Source organism: Haliotis rufescens, unplaced genomic scaffold (genome assembly GCF_023055435.1).
Source record: "Haliotis rufescens isolate VD_foot unplaced genomic scaffold, xgHalRufe1.0.p SCAF_19, whole genome shotgun sequence".
NCBI classification, from domain to species: domain Eukaryota; kingdom Metazoa; phylum Mollusca; class Gastropoda; order Lepetellida; family Haliotidae; genus Haliotis; species Haliotis rufescens.
The window spans coordinates 9,978,166-10,004,954 of NW_025963879.1; the positions used below are offsets into that span (position 1 = coordinate 9,978,166).

A 26,789-nucleotide genomic window follows, 5' to 3' on the forward strand; every position below is an offset into this window, starting at 1 on the left:
AGGACCAGTGTAAGCTTCCTGGTTATTTAGGACCAGTGTAAGCTGGATGGTAATTTAGGACCAGTGTAAGCTGGACGGTAATTTAGGACCAGTGTAAGCTGGATGGTAATTTAGGAGCAGTGTATACTTGATGGTAATTTAGGACCAGTGTAAGCTGGATGGTAATGTGGCAGTGTCATTTCTATGGTTTATCTGTATATATATATGGTATTGGTTTTAGACAGTGTAATTGGTGTATTTTATTAGATTATGTATGGTACAAGTTTCCAGCCTGATTGCTCCAAGCTGAACTTGGGCTGGTAAGTTCTTTTGTTTATTGTGAGGGTCGAGAGTATTCTTTTGTCTTGCTTTTAGAGGGCAAGCTTCTATACTAACACAAGCACTAAGTCAGTCTACTATATACAGCTCTGTCTGGACAGTCACGCCATGAGACTCATATTTTGACACGTATTGTGACAAGGACTTTCACAGCTTCATCTTCACTATATATCTCCAAAGATGGATCTGAGTGACAAGTGATTTGGTCTACTATCGACTGAGTGCCATACATTCGGGTGAATAGTGGTATGGAAAATAAACTTGTGGCTTCTTGGTCACGACTCACCCCCAGCAGGCGTTGGTCTTAACTGTGAGATTTACACCACACTAACCTTTCATACGTGTTAGAAGTATATAGTAGAGCTGTACTTGTAATTTACTGTGACACTATGTAATCGCGGCCGCGTACGCATCTGACATTGTACGTCAGCTTTCAGTGTCTTTGGATCACTTTGTTCTATCTTTCTCGTGAACATGTGATCACAGTTTATATATATTACCGGTAACTGCATATTTATCATGGAGTAGTGTAACTTGCTACTTATATATTTGTAAATTACCAGTTATATACCCATAAGGTAATCATATTGTGCTAAATTTGTCTGATAATATGTAATTTAAATTTGATATATTGGATTATCTTGTCATTGTTAGACAAGATGTGATACTATTTCATCAACTATAAGTATTTGTGTTTTGTAAATTAAACTTAACCATTTCTTAGTTGTGTTCATAATTAAGATTGAATGCAGCTATTAGTTTTTCACATGTGAAATAGAATTTGACGTCTTAGTTAGTTTAGAGTTTAGTTAGTTTAGAGTTTTGTTAGTTACTTTAGTTAGTTACTTTAGTTAGTTACTTTAGTTACATTAGTTACCTTTGTCATTAAGGGTACCCTACTAGTTGGTGATCACCATATTACCTATCTGTCATGCCTTAGTTACTTTACTTAGTTATATTACCTTGCAATGCGTGTTTGGTTGAAGTGAGTTTGTGTGACTGTGTAATAAAAGTGAGTAAGTTTAAGCTTATCTATAATAAGGTGTTAAACTTTTGTAATTATGTAGGTATAAGTAGCTTGTGTTGTCTCTCTTTCTGACTGACAGACTTGACTCATTACCTTAGCCGCACTCAGTATAAGCACGTTGCACCATGTAACCATATATCTATTTTTTTTATTTACTCAGTGGAACCTTTCGTAAGTGAAGTTCTTTATTGACCATATTTGTTTTTCAATTTTCAGCAGATGAGTTTATAAATCTGAAGTGTTGTGTTATATCGTGAAGTTCGTTATGGAACAGTTTGTGTTTGTCATTGATCCTCAGTGAGTTGTATCACCTTCACTGATTGGGAGTACTGGACTCTTTTCATTGGTTTGGTATTGTTTGTGCGTTGTAGTTTGAACTTGGACTAGGTTTGATCAGGTGAGGTTGCTTGGTTTCTTGACATCTTGTGCGATTTCTTGGAATTTGTGTGTTCTACTTGCATTGTATGACTTTGTGATTTTGGAATTCTTGGATTATTACATTCTGTGCTCACTCTTCGGTTAATCATGGAGTTTTCTCAGACGGAAATTGACAATATTCTGGAAGCATTTAAGCGTGGAAAGGAGAAACCCAAGGCTAATTCTCCTGAGGATTTCCAATCTTGGCTACAAAATGTAATGTCAGTTAAGACTGAGGTTAAACCAGTTGTGGAACAGAAATCAAACTCTTCTGACACAGGAAATGGAGCTCAGGCTAGTGCTATGAATTATCATAGGTTTCCTAGAATTCCCCCATTCAGTGGAGACAGGACTGGGAAGGAAACACCTTATGACGTCTGGAGGTATCGTGTTGATGGGCTTTTGGAATCTTCATCTTATACACAGGATATTAAGGAACAGGCAATCAAGGATTCCTTGAAGGGAGAGGCTGCTAAGATCGCCGTCAACATGAGGCCTGGGACCAGTATTTCATCCCTGCTAAGGAAGCTCAGTATTGTTTTTGGAGTAGTCGAGAGGAGGGAATCAAGGATGGCACAGTTTTATAGCGCTAGACAGAAGGAAGAGGAGGATGTGTCACAGTGGGCTTGTCGTTTGGAGGAACTTCTTTCCCATGCCCTGAAGGATAAGCCGACCAGCAATGAGGATTCTGATGAGATGCTTAGGAGTATGCTTTGGACAGGACTCAAGTCAGACCTCAAGAACATCTCAGGACACAAGTTTGATACCATCAATAACTTTGATGACCTGTTAGAAGCTCTCCGGGAGATAGAGAACGATCAGTTGAGCACAGTCCCATCTGCTAAGACAAAGACACCAGGAACAGCAAAGAGTGCCACTGCACAGGAGCCTGAGTGGAAAAAGGAGATGAAGGAAATGAAAGCTATGATCAACAAGCTTACTTCTGAAGTTGCTGGGATGAGATTAACAAGTGCAACAGAGCAAGAGTTTCCTTATCCTGCCCCGGATCAGAGGTCAAGGCCATCAAGTGGACCCCCTAACTGGAACAGACAGCAGTCGAGAGAGGATCAAGGCCACGCTAGCTACAATTCCTATAGGCCACCATGGAATGAAGGATCAGTTGGTTGCCAAGCCTCATATGGAGAAGCTCAAGACATGGAGTACAGACCACAGAGGGTAATGGGGCCCACCTGTTGGAGATGTGGACTGGTTGGACATACTCAACACACATGCACAGTTAGACTGGACCATTCTAGACGTGGAAGAGCTTTAAACTCGCGCAGGCCTATGGGCAGGGGCCGCCTGTAGGTTTTTACAAGCGCCCCAGAGATAGGGAAAAAGGAATCCCGGATGGCTTTGTGGGTAACGTTAATGAAGTGGACATTCATATTGAAGGGGTAAAGGCAAAAGCACTTCTAGACACAGGAGCTACAGTGTCTATATTATCACAGACCTTCTATGATTCCTACTTAAAGCATGTACCTTTGGAGCCACTTGATAACATTTTGAACATCGAATGTGCTGGAGGAGAGTCGCTACCTTATACAGGATATGTGGATGTCAAGTTGGCAACATCTGGGATAGCATCAGCCAAACTGGTTTCTTGTTTGTTTCTGGTATCGACAGACACCCAGTATAATTCTAAAGTGCCAGCGTTACTTGGGACCAACATCTTATGCCACCTACTGGAAGGATGCAAGAACACACATGGTGTCCAGTTTCTACAGAAGGCTGCACTGCATACACCCTGGTACTTGGCTTTCCGCAGTATGGTGTTGAGGAAGAAGGAACTTGTCAGGAATGGATAGAAACTTGGACTAGTCAAGAGTGCAGAAGTTGGAAATGTTATTATTCCTGCCAACAGTCAAGTAGTCATCAGAGGCAATGTAGTGAAGAATGTGAACTTTCCTAAAGTATGTGCACTGATCCAACCGACTGACAACGCTGCCATTCCAAGTGACCTTGACATTGCTCCCTCCATCGTAGACTACAACTCTGAGCACCCTAGCGAAGTTTATTTGCACATAGCCAACATCACTACCCAGACAGTTGTTGTACGACCAAGAGCACTGCTATGCGAGCTTCAACCCATCACGTTTAAAGGACTGATGCCATTGGAGTCAGAAGATGAGAAGCGCTTGCTTGAACAAGTTGATGTAGAGCAGAAGAGCATATCTCAAGAGGAACTGGACTTAGGACTTGGAGTCATCCTCAAGTTCAAGGACATATTTTCCAAGGGAGATGATGACTTGGGACACAGTTCTGCTGTAAGACATCGCATCGACTTGACCAACGACATTCCATTTAAGCAACGCCATAGAAGAATACCTCCTGCCATGTATGAAGAAGTTCATAGCCACCTTCAACAACTGTTGTCATCTGGAGTGATAGGGGAATCACATAGCCCATGGTCATCCAACGTTGTTCTTGTGCGCAAGTCTGATGGAAAACTAAGGATGTGCGTGGATTATCGCCAGCTAAATAATCGTTCATTGAAGGACTCGTATGCACTTCCTCGAGTTGAAGAGATGTTGGATTGTCTCGGCGGCATGAAATATTTCTCTGTCCTTGACATGAAGTCCGGTTACCATCAAGTTGAACTCCAAGAAGAACACAAACAATGAACAGCATTCACTGTTGGACCACTAGGTTTTTATGAGTTTAATCAAATGCCGTTCGGCTTATGTAATGCGCCAGCCACCTACCAGAGATTGATGGAAAACTGCCTGTCAGGATTACATCTCAAGATATGTCTTGTTTATATTGACGACCTCATAATCTTCTCCAAGACCTATGAAGAACATCTTGAACGCCTGGAGCTTGTGTTTCAACGTCTCAGGGAATTCAGCTTGAAATTGGCACCCAGGAAATGCAAGTTCTTCAAGAATAAAGTCAAGTATGTTGGTTACATCATTTCTGAAAATGGAATCGAAGCAGACCCGGAGAAGATCAACAAGATTAGAGACTGGCCTACACCGACAAGTCCTGAAGAAGTTAGAAAGTTACTGGGCTTCGCAGGATATTATAGAAAATTTGTACAGGACTTCTCCAAGATTGCGAAACCCCTCACAGAGCTGATGCCTAAGACGAAAAGGCAAGAAACATCGATCACGACAGGATCAGATGACTGTACAGTGGACTTGGGGACCCAACCAGGGAAAGGCTTTCACGGACTTGAAGAACAGATTAACATCACCACCTGTTCTAGGATATGCAAACTATTCCCAGCCTTTCGAATTGCATACAGATGCCAGCACACGAGGTCTTGGTGCCGTGTTATATCAGACGCATGAAGGACATCAGCAAGTTATTGCATATGCCAGTAGGAGCCTAAACAAGTCTGAAAGAAATTACTCTGCTCACAAATTGGAATTTTTGTGTTTGAAATGGGCCGTCACGGAAAAGTTTCATGACTATCTTTACGGACATGACTTCACAGTGCTAACGGACAACAATCCTCTGACATATGTGCTCACCAGTGCGAAGTTGGACGCAACAGGGCATAGATGGTTGGCAGCACTCTCAGCCTATAACTTCACGATATCATACCGGCCTGGGAAGAACAATGCTGATGCTGATGTGTTGTCACGACTTCCAACACCCGAGGATCAGTCGACTATGAGACAGATTTCATCACATTCCATCAATGCTATCTGCATCATGACATCTACCCTTAGTCTCGTGGAGAGTGTATCTGTTTCATCAGCCATTATTCAGGAGCAGGAAGTAGAAATAAGTGATGAGAAGTGTGATGCCAATGCCTGAGACTGGAGAAGAGCCCAAGCCAGAGACCCAGCCTTGGATACTTTTATGGCCCATCTGAGGAATGGAACTAAGCCAAGACCAAGTGATTGTCGAGCAGATCCTGAGATGAGTGGTCTCATGAAGAACTTTTCAAGCTTCAAACTTCGAAGAGGAGTCCTTTACCGAGTTATATCAGTGGATGGTGAAACCTGCGAGCAACTTTTTCTGCCAAGTAGATGTCGCCAATCAGTCCTGCGCTGCCTCCATGACCAAGTTGGACATCCCGGACGTGATAGAACTAATTCTCTTATTCGGGATCGCTTCTTCTGGCCTGGAATGACTAAGGACATAGAGAACCATGTCAGCCAGTGTGAAAGATGCATTAGGAGGAAGAGCGGCACAACAGTGAAAGCACCTTTAGTAAGTATCAAGACCACCCAGCCCTTGGAGTTAGTCTGTATGGATTTTCTGACACTACGGGAGGACAACAGTGTATACTAGTTATCACAGATCATTTCACCCGCTACGCCCAGGCTTATCCCACTAAGAATATGACTGCTCGGACAACAGCCGAGGTATTCTTCAAGAACTTTGTGGTCAACTATGGACTACCTAAGAGGATCCACTCGGACCAAGGAGCGAACTTTCAGGGAAAGCTTATGAAGGAGTTGTGCAGTCTCACACAGATCGACAAGTCGAGAACCACTCCTTACCATGCTATGGGTAACGGTCATTGTGAACGTTTCAACAGGACTCTACTTAATATGCTTGGAACCTTGGATGCTATTGGGAAGAAGGACTGGAAGAGCCATGTAGGTCCTCTTGTACATGCATACAACTCTACAAGGCATGAGACGACTGGATACTCACCATTCTTCCTCATGTACGGTAGACATCCAAGACTTCCTGTTGACCTAGCTTTTGGACTGGAGATTGACCCAAGCAAGGCCAAGTCCCTGTCGGAATATACTAAGTCCCTGAGAGACCGACTGAAACAGGCGTATGGAACTTGCTGCTGAAGCTGCTGACAAATCCCAAACAAGACAGAAGACTAACTATGACGCCAAAGCTAGAGCTGCCATGTTGGACGTTGGAGACAGAGTGCTTGTAAAGTTCGTTGCTTTTGATGGGAAACACAAGATCGCAGATAAATGGGAGGAGGATGTTTACGTAATTCTCAAACAGCCTGATCCTGCGATACCTGTGTTTGTGGTAAGAAAGGAAGGAGATGATGGGAAACAGAGGACTGTCCACAGGAATCTACTGCTCCCCATAGGATCTCTGCCACTACCAGTTCAAAAGGCACCTGTCCCTACTGAAAGACCCTATCAGAAATCCAAGACATCAAGTGCTCCATCCGGATTATCAACCCAGGATGTTACGGAGAACTTGTGCCAGAAGCAAGAGGAAGATTCAGATGATGATATTTGTATTGGGCCCGTGACCTCATCAGAACCCTCATTTTCAGCTGGTGTACCAGCTGATGGGCCCCCTGAGGGTGAAACTGAAGTTGTTACAGACGTCGCTCTGAATGAGGATCACAGGTTAGATGACCTACAGAGAGCCAGAGATGACGTGGATGTGACTGTGGGTACTCCAGATGATGTCGTGGTTTCTGCACAGGAGAATGTGCAGATTGAAACTGAAGCTCCTGGACCGCCCATACCATCTGTCGACTTGTTGCTGGGGGATGTAGATACTTCTGCACAAGAGGATGTGCAGACTGAAGCAGACACTCCTGAGCCACCACCAACGGTGATCACACCTGATGACAGACCTAGGAGGAGGATGCTACCTACCCCACCACTTAGGAGGTCACAGAGAGAAAGGATGAAACCGCACTGGCAGACGAGTGGGAAGTATGTGATGGCGATGACAACAACACCAAAGCCAGACTGGAAATCAAGAGCAGATTACCTTAGTTCACTCATAGCCACAGGCGTCGTAGCAAGCAGATGTGACCAGGCATCAGAAGCTCTTGTGAATCTGGTAACAGGAAAGCTATGATGACGAGGACGTCATTTGTCGAAGGGGGGAAGTGTGTGGCAGTGTCATTTCTATAATTTTATCTGTATATATATGGTATTGGTTTTAGACAGTGTAATTGGTGTATTTTATTAGATTATGTATGGTACAAGTTTCCAGCCTGATTGCTCCAAGCTGAACTTGGGCTGGTAAGTTCTTTTGTTTATTGTGAGGGTCGAGAGTATTCTTTTGTCTTGCTTTTAGAGGGCAAGCTTCTATACTAACACAAGCACTAAGTCAGTCTACTATATACAGCTCTGTCTGGACAGTCACGACATGAGACTTATATTTTGACACGTATTGTGACAAGGACTTTCACAGCTTCATCTTCACTATACATCTCCAAAGATGGATCTGAGTGACAAGTGATTTGGCCTACTATCGACTGAGTGCCATACATTCGGGTGAATAGTGGTATGGAAAATAAACTTGTGGCTTCTTGGTCACGACTCACCCCCAGCAGGCGTTGGTCTTAACTGTGAGATTTGCACCACCCTAACCTGCTACAGTAATTTAGGACCAGTGTAAGCTGGATGGTAATTTAGGACCAGTGTATACTTGATGGTAATTTAGGACCAGTGTAAGCTGGATGGTAATTTAGGACCAGTGTATACTTGATGGTAATTTAGGACCAGTGTAAGCTGGATGGTAATTTAGGACCAGTGTAAGCTGGATGGTAATATAGGACCAGTGTATACTTGATGGTAATTTAGGACCAGTGTAAGCTGGATGGTAATTTAGGTGTGGCTGACATGAAAACTTGTGTGTAAACAGGCTTATGGCCTGGAGTTTATCACTTCCGCTAATGGTCTGTCTCACAAAGAGTTGTGGTACTGAATTCTAAGGATGGTCAATTTCCCATGAATCATTGAATCATCTACTTTTGTCGAGGCAAAAATGTACTAGGATTGGGCTTGGGGATAGTGACCAGACACTGGTTGACCCAGATACCAATATAGCTATATAGTGCTAGTTAAGTCATACATTAGACAACAAAAAGCTTGAACAATCTGTTATAACTGATAAGCAGATGATGTTAGGAGAGCAAGTTTCCCTGGTTCAGAAGGAATGCTTTGTCATTGTGGATGACTCAGCGGGGAATTTCCATATGGACATGCTGGTCCTCCATGAGGTATTATCAGTTATGACCCAGTTAGGAACAGGTGACTATACTGCTCATGAGAGGCGACTAATGGGAACGGGTGGTCAGGCAAGTGTTACCCAGGTCACAATCACTCAGATTGACTGAAAACAACAAAGAATTAGGGTCACGTTTGTTTTATGTTTCATAAAACATGGCTGACAAAGATACGTCATGTTTATACATGTTTATGCTTCAAGTTTTCAACTTGGTGTGGCGCAACGGATAAAATATCAACACTCATTAACTATACTAGGCATACAATAAAGTATTATAATACCCAACTAGTTCTTGGTTACTTATATTTTCAATGTCAACATTAGATGACAAGACCCATCAACACAACTTGCATTGGAACTAGTTGATAACATTAATATCAACTTTCAAGAAACCATAAAAGATAAATCCATGCATTAATGGTAACCATAACACCAGTAAGATGCTAAATATCCATACTGTATACTCTATAAAAGTGAACTACCTATATATACTTGGCATATGTTCTGTGTGGAAATAATACCTTAATGAATTATACTCCCAATAGTTGGTTCTTACAAATGAAAACTAAGAAATTACAGATTATCTTATAAATGATTATTGAGTCAAACTGCATTACATTGTGAAGTGTCGTAAAGTCAGTGTGTAAACAAGACAACAAGAATTACCTCCCTTTAACTGAGGCAGTTGCTATGCTATGAAATGGGATGTGCTGTAACTTATATTGGTTCAGCTCAATTATGATGTTTTAATGCAGAAAAGTTATATTTACAATGATTATGCTATATGCTTGAAGTGTGTTCTTACAAAATATACAACGAAAGTATGCCAAACGATGTACATGAAAATGTGGGAGGTCACGTGACCTCAAATATGAACGATCAGCGAGGTGTGGACAAATAGTGCTTTTTATCCTAACTTTTGCGTGAAAACATTGCCTGAGGAGTTTGTGTACATGTTTGACAGCGATACACATCATATATCTGTGTGAGTACTAAAACGACAAATGACCTTGACTGTCCTTCGCTACCATGTCGTCCGTGAACACTGACTGGGCGACTGTTTCGTAAATCATGGCTGACAAAGATACGTCGGCCAATGATGTAAGCGCATTCAATTTGACAGTGCGCTAAGCGGCACAACTTCCAGAGGACTGACAGAGTGATTTCCCTTAGACCGTGGACGAGCCACTCTACATGTATTTACTTACACCCTTGAAAACACAGAATATATTACACAGGGGATGCAAAACTTAACTGAATGCACTTACAATGGGTGAAAAGTACTATATACAACACTTGCTGACTTGGTTGATGCATGTCATCGATCCCAACTGCATGGATCTATGCTCTTGATGGCAATCACTGGATTGTCTGGTCCAGACTCAGTTATTTACAGATCACCGTCATATAGCTGGAATATTGCTGAGTGCAGCGTTAAAACACACACACACACACACACACACACACACACACACACACACACACACACCTCAGGAACAATGTAACATAACAGATTGTCCTAGCCATGTGGTAGTACATCTAGGACTACTGTCAGGAACAATGTAACATAAGGGATGGTCCTAGCCACGTGGTAGTACATCTAGGAATACTGTCAGGAACAATGTAACATAAGGGATGGTCCTAGCCACGTGGTAGTACATCTAGGAATACTGTCAGGAACAATGTAACATAAGGGATGGTCCTAGCCACGTGGTAGTACATCTAGGAATACTGTCAGGAACAATGTAACATAAGGGATGGCCCTAGCCACGTGGTAGTACATCTAGGAATACTGTCAGGAACAATGTAACATAAGAGGTGGCCCTAGCCATGTGGTAGTACATCTAGGAATACTGTCAGGAACAATGTAACATAAGGGATGGCCCTAGCCACGTGGTAGTACATCTATGAAATACTGTCAGGAACAATGTAACATAAGGGATGGTCCTAGCCACGTGGTAGTACATCTAGGAATACTGTCAGGAACAATGTAACATAAGGGATGGTCCTAGCCATGTGGTAGTACATCTAGGAATACTGTCAGGAACAATGTACAATAAGGGATGGTCCTAGCCACGTTGTAGTACATCTAGGAATACTGTCAGGAACAATGTAACATAAGGGATGGTCCTAGCCATGTTACTAGAAGACCAACCTGTAGGTCCCGTGACCAAATCATGGAAACAAAGGTTTGAAAGTGTTTTTGAGTTTCCTGATGTATACTGAACAATTTTGACTTGGGCTGCCCGGTTGAAAATCCCGGGCATTTTGGGGAAGGGTCAACAAAGGTCACACAGGGGTCAAAATTCAAAATTGTATCGATATGCATATCATATTACTCGTCCAGTCATATGAAACCTAGAAATATATAGTTTGTTATACTTCCGACCTTAAATGGGGTAGCTTTGGCCAAAAACGTTGAAAGGTCAACGCACTTTTGGCAGTCGGTGAAATTCACAAACACAGTTACCATTGTCCGATAGTCATGATTTTAGTGTCTAATAATTTGTTTTCTGACATGACAAATTCAACCAAGCAACTTTTAAAAGTAAAAAGGGTTACTTTGGCCTTGAAAATCGAAAATGGTTGGCTGCATGAAGAATTGTAATGCTTCAGCAAAGTCACAGGATCCTTGGCCAATAACGCAGCATATTTCAGAATCCATTGTCCAGTAATGCTTTTCTAACCTTACTTTAGTGCACAGTTCATCATCCTACTCTGTGTCATACCGATCAGATGCAGAGTCGGAATCACTGTCACAATCACTTGAATCTAGAATCTGTGTCCGATTCTACAGAGCAATTTGCTCTGGCATCACTCAGATGTTGAGGCAGTGCTAGCTGTGTATACCGTATTGGCAAGTAAGCATTTCTGGACAATGGATTCTGAAATATGCTGCGTTATTGGCCAAGGATCCTGTTTCCAATGACTTTGCTGAAGCATGGCAACCATTTTCGATTTTCAAGGTCAAGGTAACCCTTTTTACTTTTAAAAGTTGCATGGTTGAATTTGTCATGTCAGAAAACATATTATTAGACACTAAAATCATGACTATCGGACAATGTTAACTGTGTTTGTGAATTTCACCGACTGCCAAAAGTGCGTTGACCTTTCAACGTTTTTGGCCAAAGCTACCCCATTTAAGGTCGGAAGTATAACAAACTATATATTTCTAGGTTCCTTATGACTGGACGAGTAATGTGATATGCATATCGACACAATTTTGAATTTTGACCCCTGTGTGACCTTTGTTGACCCTTCCCCAAAATGCCCGGGATTTTCAACCGGGCAGCCAAAGTCAAAATTGTTCAGTCTACATCAGGAAACTCAAAAACACTTTCAAACCTTTGTTTCCATGATTTGGTCACGGGACCTACAGGTTGGTCCTTGACTCTGTGGTGGTACATCTAGGAATACTGTCAGGAACAATGTAACGTAAGGGATGGTCCTAGCCACGTGGTAGTACATCTAGGAATACTGTAAGAAACAATGTGACATAAGAGGTGGTCATAGCCACGTGGTAGTACATCTAGGAATACTATCAGGAACAATGTAACATAAGAGATGGTCCTAGCCACGTGGAAGTACATCTAGGAATTCTGTCAGGAACAATGTGACATAAGAGGTGGTCCTAGCCACGTGGTAGTACATCTAGGAATTCTGTCAGGAACAATGTAACATAAGGGATGGTCCTAGCCACGTGGAAGTACATCTATGAATGCTGTAAGAAACAATGTAACATAAGAGATGGTCCTAGCCACGTGGTAGTACATCTAGGAATACTGTAAGAAACAATGTGACATAAGAGGTGGTCCTAGCCATGTGGTAGTACATCTATGAATACTGTCAGGAACAATGTAACATAAGGGATGGTCCTAGCCATGTGGTAGTACATCTAGGAATACTGTCAGGAACAATGTAACATAAGGGATGGTCCTAGCCATGTGGTAGTACATCTAGGAATACTGTCAGGAACATTGTAACATAAGAGATGGCCCTAGCCATGTGGTAGTACATCTAGGAATACTGTCAGGAACAATGTAACATAAGGGATGGTCCTAGCCACGTGGTCGAACATCTGGGAATACTGTCAGGAACAATGTAACATAAGAGGTGGTCCTAGCCACGTGGTAGTACATCTAGGAATACTGTCAGGAACAATGTAACATAAGAGGTGGTCCTAGCCACGTGGTAGTACATCTAGGAATTCTGTCAGGAACAATGTAACATAAGGGATGGTCCTAGCCACGTGGTAGTACATCTAGGAATACTGTCAGGAACAATGTAACATAAGAGATGGTCCTAGCCACGTGGAAGTACATCTAGGAATTCTGTCAGGAACAATGTGACATAAGAGGTGGTCCTAGCCACGTGGTAGTACATCTAGGAATTCTGTCAGGAACAATGTAACATAAGGGATGGTCCTAGCCACGTGGAAGTACATCTATGAATGCTGTAAGAAACAATGTAACATAAGAGATGGTCCTAGCCACGTGGTAGTACATCTAGGAATACTGTAAGAAACAATGTGACATAAGAGGTGGTCCTAGCCATGTGGTAGTACATCTATGAATACTGTCAGGAACAATGTAACATAAGGGATGGTCCTAGCCACGTGGTAGTACATCTAGGAATACTGTCAGGAACAATGTAACATAAGGGATGGTCCTAGCCATGTGGTAGTACATCTAGGAATACTGTCAGGAACATTGTAACATAAGAGATGGCTCTAGCCATGTGGTAGTACATCTAGGAATACTGTCAGGAACAATGTAACATAAGGGATGGTCCTAGCCACGTGGTCGAACATCTGGGAATACTGTCAGGAACAATGTAACATAAGAGGTGGTCCTAGCCACGTGGTAGTACATCTAGGAATACTGTCAGGAACAATGTAACATAAGAGGTGGTCCTAGCCACGTGGTAGTACATCTAGGAATTCTGTCAGGAACAATGTAACATAAGGGATGGTCCTAGCCACGTGGTAGTACATCTAGGAATACTGTCAGGAACAATGTAACATAAGGGATGGTCCTAGCCATGTGGTAGTACATCTAGGAATACTGTCAGGAACAATGTAACATAAGGGATGGTCCTAGCCATGTGGTAGTACATCTAGGAATACTGTCAGGAACAATGTAACATAACGGATGGTCCTAGCCACGTTGTAGTACATCTAGGAATACTGTCAGGAACAATGTAACATAAGAGGTGGTCCTGGCCACGTGGTAGTACATCTAGGAATACTGTCAGGAACAATGTAACATAAGGGATGGTCCTAGCCATGTGGTAGTACATCTAGGAATACTGTCAGGAACAATGTAACATAAGGGATGGTCCTAGCCATGTGGTAGTACATCTAGGAATACTGTCAGGAACAATGTAACATAACGGATGGTCCTAGCCACGTGGTAGTACATCATGGAATACTGTCAGGAATAATGTAACATAAGAGGTGGTCCTGGCCACGTGGTAGTACATCTAGGAATACTGTCAGGAACAATGTAACATAACGGATGGTCCTAGCCACGTGGTAGTACATCTAGGAATACTGTCAGGAACAATGTAACATAAGAGGTGGTCCTGGCCACGTGGTAGTTCATCTAGGAATAGTGTCAGGAACAATGTAACATTAGAGGTGGTCCTAGCCACGTTGTAGTACATCTAGGAATACTGTAAGAAACAATGTAACATAAGAGATGGTCCTAGCCACGTGGTCGAAATCTAGGAATACTGTCACATTGACAATGGTCCGATACTGAGTATTGAACTCCTGTATCTAAAGTATAACCAACAGCGTTACTAACATGTTGGAGATTAATGAACACATAATCTATCATACTTTTTCACTGTTTTTATTAATCTCCAACATGTTAGTAACGTTGTTGGTTATACTTTAGATACAGGAGTTCAATACTCAGTATCGGACCATTGTCAAATATTCCTATGTCTGAGTATGGATTCCCAGCCACGCCACTAAGGCGGTGAACATCTTAACTGACGTAAAGCTAATGACGTAGACTTTATGTTATACCGATATGAAACTGAAAACTATTTTAGATGTACTCAGTTTGACGAGACTCAGTACGCATCTCCTCGTGAATACATTGAAAATTATCACGGCTGTATCCTACAATCGTCACATGCTGCAGCTAAACTGAGTATATCTTCAAAATTCCAATCTCATTTAAAATCATACTGGAAAAAAGATAATTTAAACACGTTGCATCGTACAATGCGACAACGTCGTAATGAATGGATCTATAATGGTAAATCTCATGATAAAGAGGATGTAAATTACATTGAGTATAAAAGAGCAAAACATATCTTTAGGAAGCAGGAAGCTTAAAGACAAAAAGTTTCAGGAAATATTATGAAGCAGCTGAGGTTGATATAACGGAGTACTTTAGAGTAACCAAGAAATATAAAAGAAGGAAGGAACAAATCCAGACGCTTGTGTATAATGAAGATTCCTGTAATACACAGGAAGGAATTTGTAATCTGTTTTCCAAATATTTCAAGGATTTATAAATGCCAAATCATGATATCAATTTTGACTCAGATTTTACTGATTATGTAAATATTCGCATGGAACAGATTGAAAATGAATCGTATAATGACCAAGGGAACAGTGACGTTAGTTCCACGTTGACTATAAAACGTCTAAAAAGTGGAAAGTCACCTAGTAAATGAACATATCAAATACTCTATCATCCATCACCTTGTTATATTCTCTAATAAAATTGTTTCTCCTGAATATGTACCTAAAATGTTTAACGTTGGAAAGATTTAACCTATCCATAAAGGCCATGGTAAATGTAAAGATGACCCCACTAACTACGGAGGTATTGCCCTCACTCCTGTATTAAGTAAACTGTTCAAAAGACTTCTGCTGAATAGAATTGAAGAGTGGGCAAATAAATCTAAAGGCTTCCCCCACCCCTTTCAATTTGGATTTAGGAGAGGGGCTGGGGCAGAAACTGCCCTGTTTACATTAATGGAAAGCATAGCTTATTACAATGAAAGACAGTCTCCAGTTTATTGCGCTTCTCTCGACAACAGGAAAGCTTTTGACAGAGTCTGGCTAAATGTCTTTTTTTTAAATTGTATAACTTTGGTATTAATGGAAAATTATGACGACTTTTACGCACAATATATACTTCAATGCAGTCATGTGTAAGCATTGGAGGTTTTACCTCAAATGTGTTGCATGTCAAGCAAGGTGTTGGTCAGGGTCGCGTTTTATCGGCATGGCTTTTTACTCTGTATATTAATGACTTGTTGTATTCACTTGATGAATCAGGGCATGGTCTGTGTCTTCCATGGGGTAATACACCCGGCATCCTATTAGCAGACGATACTACGCTGTTGAGCAGCTCCCCTGACGGACTGCAATGTCTACTGAATGATATATAAACACATATGCTAATAGATGGCATTTGAAATATAATGCCAGTAAAAGTGCATTTCTACTGTTCGGGAATATTCGCAAATCTGTCTGTCAATGTGTCTACATTGGTTCACAAGTACTTCCTAAAAAGGAAAATGTAACTTATGCTGGATTGCTTCTAAGTACATCAAAGAAAACCTTAGAACGTACCTATCTAATTAGTGAAAAACTCAGAATGTTAGTCAATATAAATTGTAATCATGGACTATATTTTGGTGGTTTAAATCCTATCCCAGCTGTTCGTATATGGGAAAGGGTAATTTTACCATGTGGATTATTTACTTGTAGTGTATTGGGTAAACTGTCACCAAAGGAATACGAAATGTTTGAAATTATTCAACGTTATTTTTGTAAAAAGATTAACTTTGCGTTTAAAAGACTATTGCAGCACAGTATGAACTCGATACAATTAAAGAAAAAGATGATAAATGTAAAATGTCACCCGTATACCACGTGCTTTCACTAGTAAACAAGTATGAACTCAATAATGATATAAACACCTACACCACCTATTCTCATTTCCACCCAAAACGTGCATGGGCGAGTCGAGTTAAAGAACAAATAAGCGTATGTGACTGTAACATAATTCATGCAGAGATTCATTCACGAGAAAACCTAAAACGATACTCTCTTATACGATCACCTAAGGTACACAGACTTTGGTTACTAACAATTGAAAGGCCGGAAGACTTCTATGATTTAGCATATTTATTATGTCTTAGCACCTACAGTATACAATCTGATGAATGTTTATGCAGCACATTTGCTTTTGATATTATCAAACATGTGTTTATGTATTGTAAAAAGACTCAACAACAAAGAAATATTCTTATAGAGTCTATTATGGATTTACTAGATGTGACAACTTTTTCTAGTATCTGGAACGATGATTACGATACCTTTCTGTCCTTTTTACTTGGGGGTTTGCCAGCAGAAAGTACTATGGCAATTGAATACAATCTATGGACAAATATAATGCTCCGAGTATGTAAAACTGTTAAAATGTAGGCATGTAAATTTAAGGAAATAGATGCCTAAATCTTTTTCTAACATTCTTCAATGTCATGGTAGAATAAAGTTTGTTTCTGAAGTAAACCAGATGCCTATCGAAATTGTCACTGAAAATGTATAAGTGCCGACAGTACATCACTGCTATGGAGCTTAAAGTCACTTGACACTATTAGGTGGTCTCCAGTATATGTGCTGTATGATTAGACTGTCAAGTCAAGAATCCACAACATTAATAGGACAAGATAACATGGTAAGAGTTTTTTATCTTTTTTTTCAGCATGTCTATCCCAACTATCTACCACCAGTCACCAAAGGCAACAAGAGAAATGTACAAAACGAGAGTTCATTCAAGAAACCATAAAGAGTGTCTCTCATCGCAAGAGCAATATGAAGAAGGCTAAGTTGGTGATTTTCGACAAAGATGGGACTCTGATCTGCTTTCATACCATGTGGACACCATGGGCCAAACGCCTGGCATCAAAGTAGGTGTCAACTGTTGTGTGCTTATGTACTTGTTCATTTTGTGAGACATGTCAGATATGTTATTCTCTGTTTTGTTTTGATTAATTGTGAGTGACAGGGAATGTGTAAATGTTGTTTTATTTCTGAGTCAATAACATCACAACTTTATCACGGAAACAATCCACAATGTCAGTGAAAACCAGTATGTTTGTGTGTGTTTGTTTGTTTAACATCACACTCAGCAACATTCCAGGTATATGGCAGCTGTCTGTAAATAATCATGTCTGGACCAGACAATCCTGTGATTGACATCTAGAGCATCGATCGACACAACTGGAATGAGATGACATGCATTAACCAAGTCAGTATGCCTGACCACTCGATCCTGTCAATTGCCTCCTATGACAAGGAGTGGCGGTGGGGTAGCCTAGTGGTCCAAGGGTTTGCTCTTCACGCAAGACAAGCCCCAGGTGGTGTCCCTAAATGTGATATTGCTGGAATATTGCTAAAAGTGGCATAAAACCATACTCACTCACTCACTCACTCAATCAATCAATCAATCAATCAATCAATCAATCAATCAATCAATCAATCAATCAATCAATCAATCAATCAATCAATCAATCAATCACTCACTCACCTGAAGCAAAGGTTGAAATGAATTCAACTTGTGGCATGTTTAAGGCCCTATTAGACTTTGAATATTTTGACGTCACATTTGAAGCCACAACACCCACCCATTCTGAAACCTTGAATGATGATTTAAACCCTGTCATAAGTAAACCATATCTCAGGAACCAGTTCAAAAGTTGGATGTTGCATAAAATCTTAATTCCTTAAGTCTAGGGGTGGGCGGGTTAATGGCCACGCAAGTTTTCCATCCGCCAAAATTAACTTCTATATAGTAACTGAACTAAGCAAAACCTTTGATCCTATTCCACCAATTCACATACTTTTTTGGGGATTCGAACCCACACACCCAGAGTGAGACACCTAATCGCCAGCACACAAAGTCAGCGTTCTAACCCACTCAGCCACCGAGGCTCCAAGTAACATGCACACATAAACATATGCAAAAAATTCAGCTTTATTCAAATTCTCAAATGGTATGCTTGAACCCATTTCCTACCTCGTCCATGTTCAAATCCTCAAATGGTTTGCATGTACCATCACCGTCAAAAGTAAGGAAACGCTTGCAGCATATCGCAACTTCGAAATTGTGTTCGCCCGAGTTTCCCAGGGTGTTCTAAACCCATTTACGATTTTGTTTATGTTCGAATCCTCAAAGGGTTTGCTTGTACCAATGCCATCACATGTAAGAAACCACTTGCGACACATCACGTGCCGGGGTGTCCCAGGATGTTCTCAACCCATTTCCGACTTTGACCATGTTCGAATCCTCAAATGGTTTGCTTGTACATATTCTATCAAAAGATAGTCACCATTTGCAGGACATCACCGCTACGAAATTGGCATGTGCCAGAATGACCCAGAGTGTTCTAAACACATTTCTGGTTTGCACAATGGTTTGCTTGTACTAACTCTGTCACAAGTAAGGTACTGCTTGCGGCATATCGCTGCTACAAAATTGGCGTGTGCCAGAGTGTCCCAGGGTGTTCTAAACCCATTTCCGACCTCGACCATCTTCGAATCCTCAAATGGTTTGCTTTTAACAACACCATCAAAAGTAAGGTACCGTACCCATTGGCAATTGGGAATTGAAGACCACCCGATCCCATTAGATGCCTATTACCTCAAGCATAGTCACCTCTTAAGACAAGCATGGGTTGCTGAAGACCAGCTCCAACTCTGATCTTCAAGGGTAGTAATACATATTGCAAAAGACATTGACAACAAGACTGGCTATTTCTGTTGGGTCTCTGGAAAACCAGTGAATGGGGGTTAGTCGTAGATTTCTGGGTGGCTTCCGTCAGTATTTGTATTCAAATGACAACTTTTGACTAAAAACAAATATTACTACCAAGCGGCGTTTCTTTTAGCATACAACCAAGAACAAAAAGTGAAGTACATACTTGATGTAAACTGACAATAGTTTATGTGTAGAACATTACAAGATATGATGTTGAAAGTAAAATTTCTGGGAAAGAAATTTGATCAAAATCAAAATCCAATATGGCTGCAACTAAGAAAGATATCCAATAAACGTCTGTTAACGTTTGATGTGTTATGTATGGAGACAATTTTCAGAAAGTTTGAAAGAATTTCATGCAGTGGATTCGAAGTTGTATGCGTTTGAAGACATGTACCCAAAACACACTGTGAAAACCTTGAATACAAAATGGCTGCCAAACCACATGAACAATGACAAAAGTCAAAGAACAAAAAATGTCAAACACCAGAAGTAGCAGACACATGCAGAGTTTAAAGTAATCGAAGTAGCGGTTGCCGAGCAATAGGGCAAAATACATCTTAAAAAGTTACTTGTTTTTTGGTTATTTGCCCTTGGCCGTTGGTCCTACAGCCTTTGGATTTTTGGGGTATCTGCTTCAGGACCTTGGGTACCTTGGTGCAAATTTTGAATAGATTCTGGGCATTGGTTCTTGAGTTATGATTGGAACAAATAATGAATAATAAGAAGAAGAATAAAGAATAATAATAAATCGTAGATTAAAATAGGGCTCTTACCTTTTAGGTATAGAGCCCTAATAATAAATCGAATGATTACAAAAGGGCTCTACAGCCTTTCGGCTTGGAGCCCTAATAAAAAAAAAATATAATGAATCGAATGATTACAATAGGGCTCTTTGCCTTTCAGGCTTGGAACCCTAATGATAACAATAATCCATTAATGTGGGGCTGTACTCCATGCATAGGCATGTGTCCAAGGTATTTTTAAGATGTTATATGATAGTAATTTGAAGTTGATTTGCGTACCTTCACCTGAACCTGATGGGATGAGCGAGAGGTACAATGTCAGTACCCGAGGGCCTTGGACCTTAATTCACCATAGTTCCCTCAGCAACCACTGGAGTTCTTCTTTTAACAACTTTTATTCACACTTTGCTTTGCTGGTCTTAGCTCCCTGGGGAATATACAACACAAGCTGCCGTTTAGGCGCTAGAAGGGAAACAACCACATTGCCATCTCATCCTTCCAGGTATACATTCACTGCTGGGTGAACAGAGGCACATTTCGAACAAAGTCACTTGCCCAAGGAGACATCAATGTGCTTCAGTGTGGGTTTTCAGGAGTCACTCTCCGCGACAGACATTGCTTTACTTTACCTAATGTGTGACCATAATAGTGAAATCTTTTGTAGTGGACTTTACATGTGGTCATAGAGATCTATAAGCGATAAACAAGCGATTGTTGGTTGTGTGGTTCATTGCATCTGGTAGGTAATCATTGTTATGGAATAATTATGAAATCACATTGTTCACATCCCTTGTTTTAAAAAAAGGTGGCCATGACATACCATGTAAGTACTTTCTAGGCTGTCTACATATCAAGCTTAGTGAAAAAATTGAACTAGTCAATACTATTTCACTTATCTATGATAAAGCCAGTAAGGTAATAGAAGCTCAGGTTGTTAATTTGGACTCTTCGTTCTAATTTGCAATACTGGAGTATTTGTATCATATGTGTTGATCATTATGAAGAAATACTTAATCATATTAATGTTCTAATGTTCTCCAACATGAGCAATTTCTTTGAGTAAAAAAAATATATGAAACCTTTACGTTCATTGTAACTGACTGTAGCATCACCAGCATGTTAATGCCCAGTTATTTTGAAAAGGCTTTTCTCTTATGTAAGATGAAATATTTCTTGTTCCTTGAGAGTATTTATCACCTGCCAGATGTTGTTCTTCAGAAGTCAAAGTTAAGTGTTTATTTCTTTTCTTGCAGTATTGCAAACGCCAGTGGGCTTGACATTGAGGAGAAGATATTTGATACCCTTGGCTTCTGCCACAAGTCAAACCGAGTTCTACCTGGCCTCCTTGCGGAGAAAACCACGCCAGAGATAGTCGAGGAATTGGAGAAGGTGCTTGTAGGAGAAGGCCTGTCTCCTGAGAGATCCATGGAAGTCATCAAGGGAAGTTGGCTGGAGGGAGATGCAGGGAACCCTGATGTCCTGAGGACAACCACTGATCTGAGAACCTTGTTCAGGATCCTTCGGGGCAATGGGATGAAGATTGCCATCTGCACATCAGATAACCGTGCAGGCACAATAAACACCCTCAGTCAACTGGGTCTCAACAACTATGTTGATTGTGTTGTCTGTGGAGACGACCCCAACATGCTGCCCAAGCCCAACCCCCACAATGCCTGGAAGATCTGTGAGGCAGTTGGTGTTGATCCATCAGACACAGTAATGGTCGGGGACACAGTTGCAGATGTTGGTATGGGAAGAAATGCCAACCTGGGCTGGAGTGTGGGCGTGTTGAGTGGAGTATGTGGCACCGAAGAACTCCTGGCTCTGTCAGACCATGTGGTGAAGAACGTGAAGGATCTCCTGCCTCTCATCCTGCCATATGACAAGTGGAAGGAGTACTATGCCTACTCTGCCAATGATCGCATTCTGATTGAGCCGCACTCCTTGGAAGAAGCATGCAGAGATGTGAGTGACCGCATGGTGGACAAGAAGAAGATGGATCTGGTCATCTTTGACATTCATGGTACCCTGCTGTGTACACATAGTCGACACACAGAATGGCTTGAGAGGTTAACAGAAAGGTGGGAACAATTTCTTTTATTTTCTGTGTTATGTTATTTCTAAGAAAAAATATCAAAACAATCAATACTTTATTTGCTTAAAGAATCAAAAGGTCACAGACTAGTAAAAATATCGTCTTTCTTCCAGGACATGGAATTCATTTGGAATTGCAGGTCCAAGTGTCCATGTTGATAACACAACATGGCCAAAATTTGACCATAATGGAAGACTTTGATAGCAAATGTCACATCAATCCCTATAACAACTTGTAAATCTGTCAATGTGAAAATGGACCAAGGGCACATGACAATGATTAAAATAGCCTGGCACAGGCTTCTAAGCATAGGTGTTTTGAGGAAATGACAGGTGTGAACAAATTAACTTAATAGAGACTTTCTAAAGATGGCTAGCCATGTTAGTATAAGTTAAAGACCTTGCTGGTCACAAATGTGCTTTTGGTTTCCCTGTAATAACTGATTGCAAAAAGTCAGCTGATAATCATGAAAATGGACTGAATTAGTTCATAATTGTTAAGGGAATCAACATGACATGATAATGGCCATACGTTTATGCACCTATGCTCGAGCTGGTATATTTTTCAATGTGATAAATTTGAATTAATTTTATGAAATGTGAAGAACAGAATTGAAATAAATCTGCTCATATTTTAATGACATTTACATAAAAATCAAGGTATCTTTCAACAATGATCAAATATAGACAATAATTATTATTTATGTTTATTATTTACTCAACCCTATGACAATAAGAACAATGCTTCACTTTTTTTACTTCAGGCTTGAACAAATCACGGGCATGAAGCTGGCCAATAAGGTGTTTGATGTGATGGGAGCATGCCAAAGTTCCAGGAAAATCCAGAGTGGCATCCTTGCCGAAGGCTCTATGCATGAGGTGAAATCTGCTGTCGTCAAATTGCTCACATCAGAAGGCTTCTACTATGAAGAAGCCATCCTTATCATGAATCAAGCTTGGCAGGACAGTGAGGTCATCTTAAATACTAAACCGAAATCACTTGACAAAGATGTGAAAGAAGTCTTTAAGAACCTCAAGTTATCTGGTGTGAAGATTGCTATTTGCACTGGGTCAACTCGGGAAACCTCCATACGTGATCTTATGGGACTCGACGTGCTCAATTATGTCGACATGATGGTTTGTGGGGATGACCCCCATAGTCAGCCCAAACCATCCGCACACAACCTCAAACTTATCTGTGACGAGCTGAAGGTGGATCCCTCTGCTGTGTGTGTGGTAGGTGATACAGTGTCAGATCTACATATGGGATCTTCAGCTAATGTTGCCTCGAAGATCGGAGTCTTGTCAGGAGTTGGATCACATTCTGAACTGAAACCTCATGCTGACCTGTTGGTTGATGTGGTGAGTGAGATCCTGCCCCACGTTGTGTCCAGTGGAGTCTCTGGAGTGAAGGGGTCTGGAGGTTCCACCGGCAGGAGACTCTTTAGTACCTCGGCAAACAATTCACCTTTCATCCAGATCAGGAGAAATCTGAGTAGGGTTGCTGCCCTGAGGCTAAAAGCTTCAGAAGACAAACCCGCAACCTATGACTATGTCATTGTTGGTGCAGGGTCTGCTGGCTGTGTTTTAGCCAACAGACTCAGTAAAGATCCTGAAAACAGAGTCCTTCTGTTAGAAGCTGGACCAAAGGATGACACTTGGAAAATACATATGCCAGCAGCTTTAATGTATAACCTCTGTGATGATCAGTATAACTGGTACTACATGACAGAGCCAGAGAAGTGCATGAACAACAGAGTCATGTACTGGCCAAGAGGCAGAGTATGGGGTGGATCATCCTCACTCAATGCCATGGTCTATATAAGAGGACATGCCTACGACTACGACCGTTGGGAGAGGGAGGGAGCAGCTGGGTGGTCCTATGCTGATTGTCTCCCATACTTCCGCAGATCACAAACACATGAACTAGGACCTGATGACTACCGAGGAGGAGATGGACCGCTACATGTGTCAAGAGGGAAAACCAATAACCCTCTGTTCCAAGCTTTCATTGATGCCGGAGTTCAGGCAGGGTACCCATTCACAGATGACTTGAATGGTTTTCAGCAGGAAGGGGTTGGATTGATGGATATGACGATTCATAAAGGTAAGAGATGGAGCGCAGCTTCTGCATATCTCAGACCAGCTCTATACAGGGACAATCTGTACACTGAGACAGGGGCATTGACAACGAAGATTGTTTTTGACAATAACAGAGCAGTTGGTCTGGAGTACAAACAAGGAGGGGTCATGAAAGAAGTGAGAGCTGACAAGGAAGTCATCCTCAGTGGAGGAGCTATCAACTCACCACAGCTGTTGATGATGTCAGGGATTGGCAATGCTGATGACCTCAGGAAACTGGACATTCCAGTTGTAGCAAATCTGCCAGGAGTTGGGGAAAATCTTCAGGACCATCTTGAGGTATATGTACAGCAGGAGTGTACAAAGAAGATCACCTTGTACTCGGCACAATGGAAGTTTCCACACAACATGATCAGGATAGGTTTGCAGTGGTTTACCACAAACACTGGGGATGGAGCAACAGCTCATCTGGAAGCTGGTGGATTTATCCGCACTCGACCAGGGATTGACCATCCAGATATTCAGTATCACTTCCTGCCTTCAACTGTCAATGACCATGGTAGAAAGACTGGACCTTGCCATGCCTACCAAGCTCATGTGGGGACTTTGAGACCAACCAGTAGAGGCTTCATAAAACTGAAATCCAGAGATCCAGCACAGCACCCAAGGATTGTTGCTAACTACTTGAGCACTCATGAAGACATTGTTGATATGAGAAACAGTGTAAAACTGACAAGGGAAATCTTTGCCCAGAAGGCATTTGATGAGTTCCGAGGTCTGGAAATAGCTCCTGGATATAATATTACAAGTGACAAAGATATTGATGAATTGAATCGTAACATGGCAGACAGTGCATACCATCCTTCCTGCACATGTAAGATGGGTTCGCCAAGTGACCCAATGGCTGTTGTTGATCCTTCGGCTAAAGTGATTGGTGTTGATGGGCTCAGGGTTGTCGATGCCTCAATAATGCCAAGTGTGGTTAGTGGTAATCTTAATGGCCCGACAATCATGATTTCTGAGAAGTGTGCAGACATTATCCTTGGGCAAAAGCCCTTACCTAAGTCCACAGCTCCTGTGTATAGACCGAAGACCTTGGAAAGCCAACGGTAATCTTGACTGTTGGCAGTGAGCTGCTAAGTGACAATATTGTGTGACAACTTAATCAAGTGTATGCCATATTGGCCTTGTTGTACTGCAGGGTACCCGGAGAGCTATTACAGCACCCAAATATATCTAATTATCTTTGACTTTGTTTGTTGAGCGTATATAGTTTTCTATATATACAAGCCACTGTTTTGACTGCTGTTTGTTTGAGAATGATAGACAAGGGTCATAGTTTCAGGTAACATTTCTAAGAATTTCATTTTTCTTTTAAGAGGCAATTTTCTGTCTACACATTTATTCTGAAGTGTTCTGTTTTGGAAACCTGATGTTCTTTAGTAATTGTGAAGATTCTGAGACATGGAATGTATCGAATGCATACATGAATAAAACAAGGTTGCATATTGTCGAAACATGAACTGTCTATCAAGTTAGTTTCCCTTGAAATTAAGTCAATTATTACTGGCTGCTGTTTAATCATGGTTATGACACATGATTTGTTTTTCTTTCTTTCTTTGTTCACTATGATCTCGCCACCATAGGTGGATCTTTCTTAGGTTACCGGTGTTCCCATATTGTCTGGTGAAGGCATTTTTGTAGTGAATCTCAATGGCTCACACAAACACAGCACACGCCCATGTTACACCTTGAGGTACCGACACATATAGTAGACAGATTCCTTCCTTTGATATCACCAGTGTCAAGGTGTAGAAGTTTGTCAGTTCACTTTGTGTTGAACATGTTAAATGTGAAGTTAGAGCTTCCACTGACACTGTTATGACTTTTGTTATTATTATTACCGGTATTATTATTATACAGATTTTGTTATATTCCTCTCAAGGATAGTATGGATTCCCAGTACTGTAAGAGTTCAGTGAGCATGGAGTGGTTGAAAGTGTGATTGATGTCATCATGCTGGAATATGTGTAAACTGTATAGGTGCCTATCAACCACTTGTATGTTTTGTGCATTATTTCTAATCTTCTGTGATATAGTCATAATTTCACTGACTCACTCAATCCCCTAGAAAATAGGGACCAAATGTTTACATGTCAATCTTGTCAAATGACATTTCAAGAAAGATAATGACAGATTTGTAACAAATGTTTGACATTATCAATATTAGTGAGATCTTATCACATAGGGTGTTCTTTGCTAGACCTCTGTGGCCATATTTAGATCTCATATCAACAGGTTCAGGGTGATATAATCAGAAAATCACTTTTGCTTGTTTTGCTGATAGTTTCAAAGAAACATTAATGATTTATTTTTCAGTAATAATAAAACATGCAAACCCTT

The 26,789-nt window shown here is 41.1% G+C and overlaps 1 protein-coding gene across 2 annotated transcripts in view; it reads left to right on the forward strand.

The window, feature by feature from the left end:
• LOC124113340 overlaps positions 1 to 26,789 on the forward strand; it is a 51,041-nt gene extending 24,252 nt beyond the window's left edge. For both annotated transcript variants that reach the window (XM_046473621.2, XM_046473620.2), the window contains exons 3-5: positions 17,410 to 17,614; positions 21,464 to 22,291; positions 23,069 to 26,789. In XM_046473621.2, coding sequence (XP_046329577.2) covers positions 17,410 to 17,614; positions 21,464 to 22,291; positions 23,069 to 25,499 — 3,464 coding nt within the window. In that variant the 3' untranslated portion in view covers positions 25,500 to 26,789. The remainder of the gene's footprint in view (positions 1 to 17,409; positions 17,615 to 21,463; positions 22,292 to 23,068) is intronic.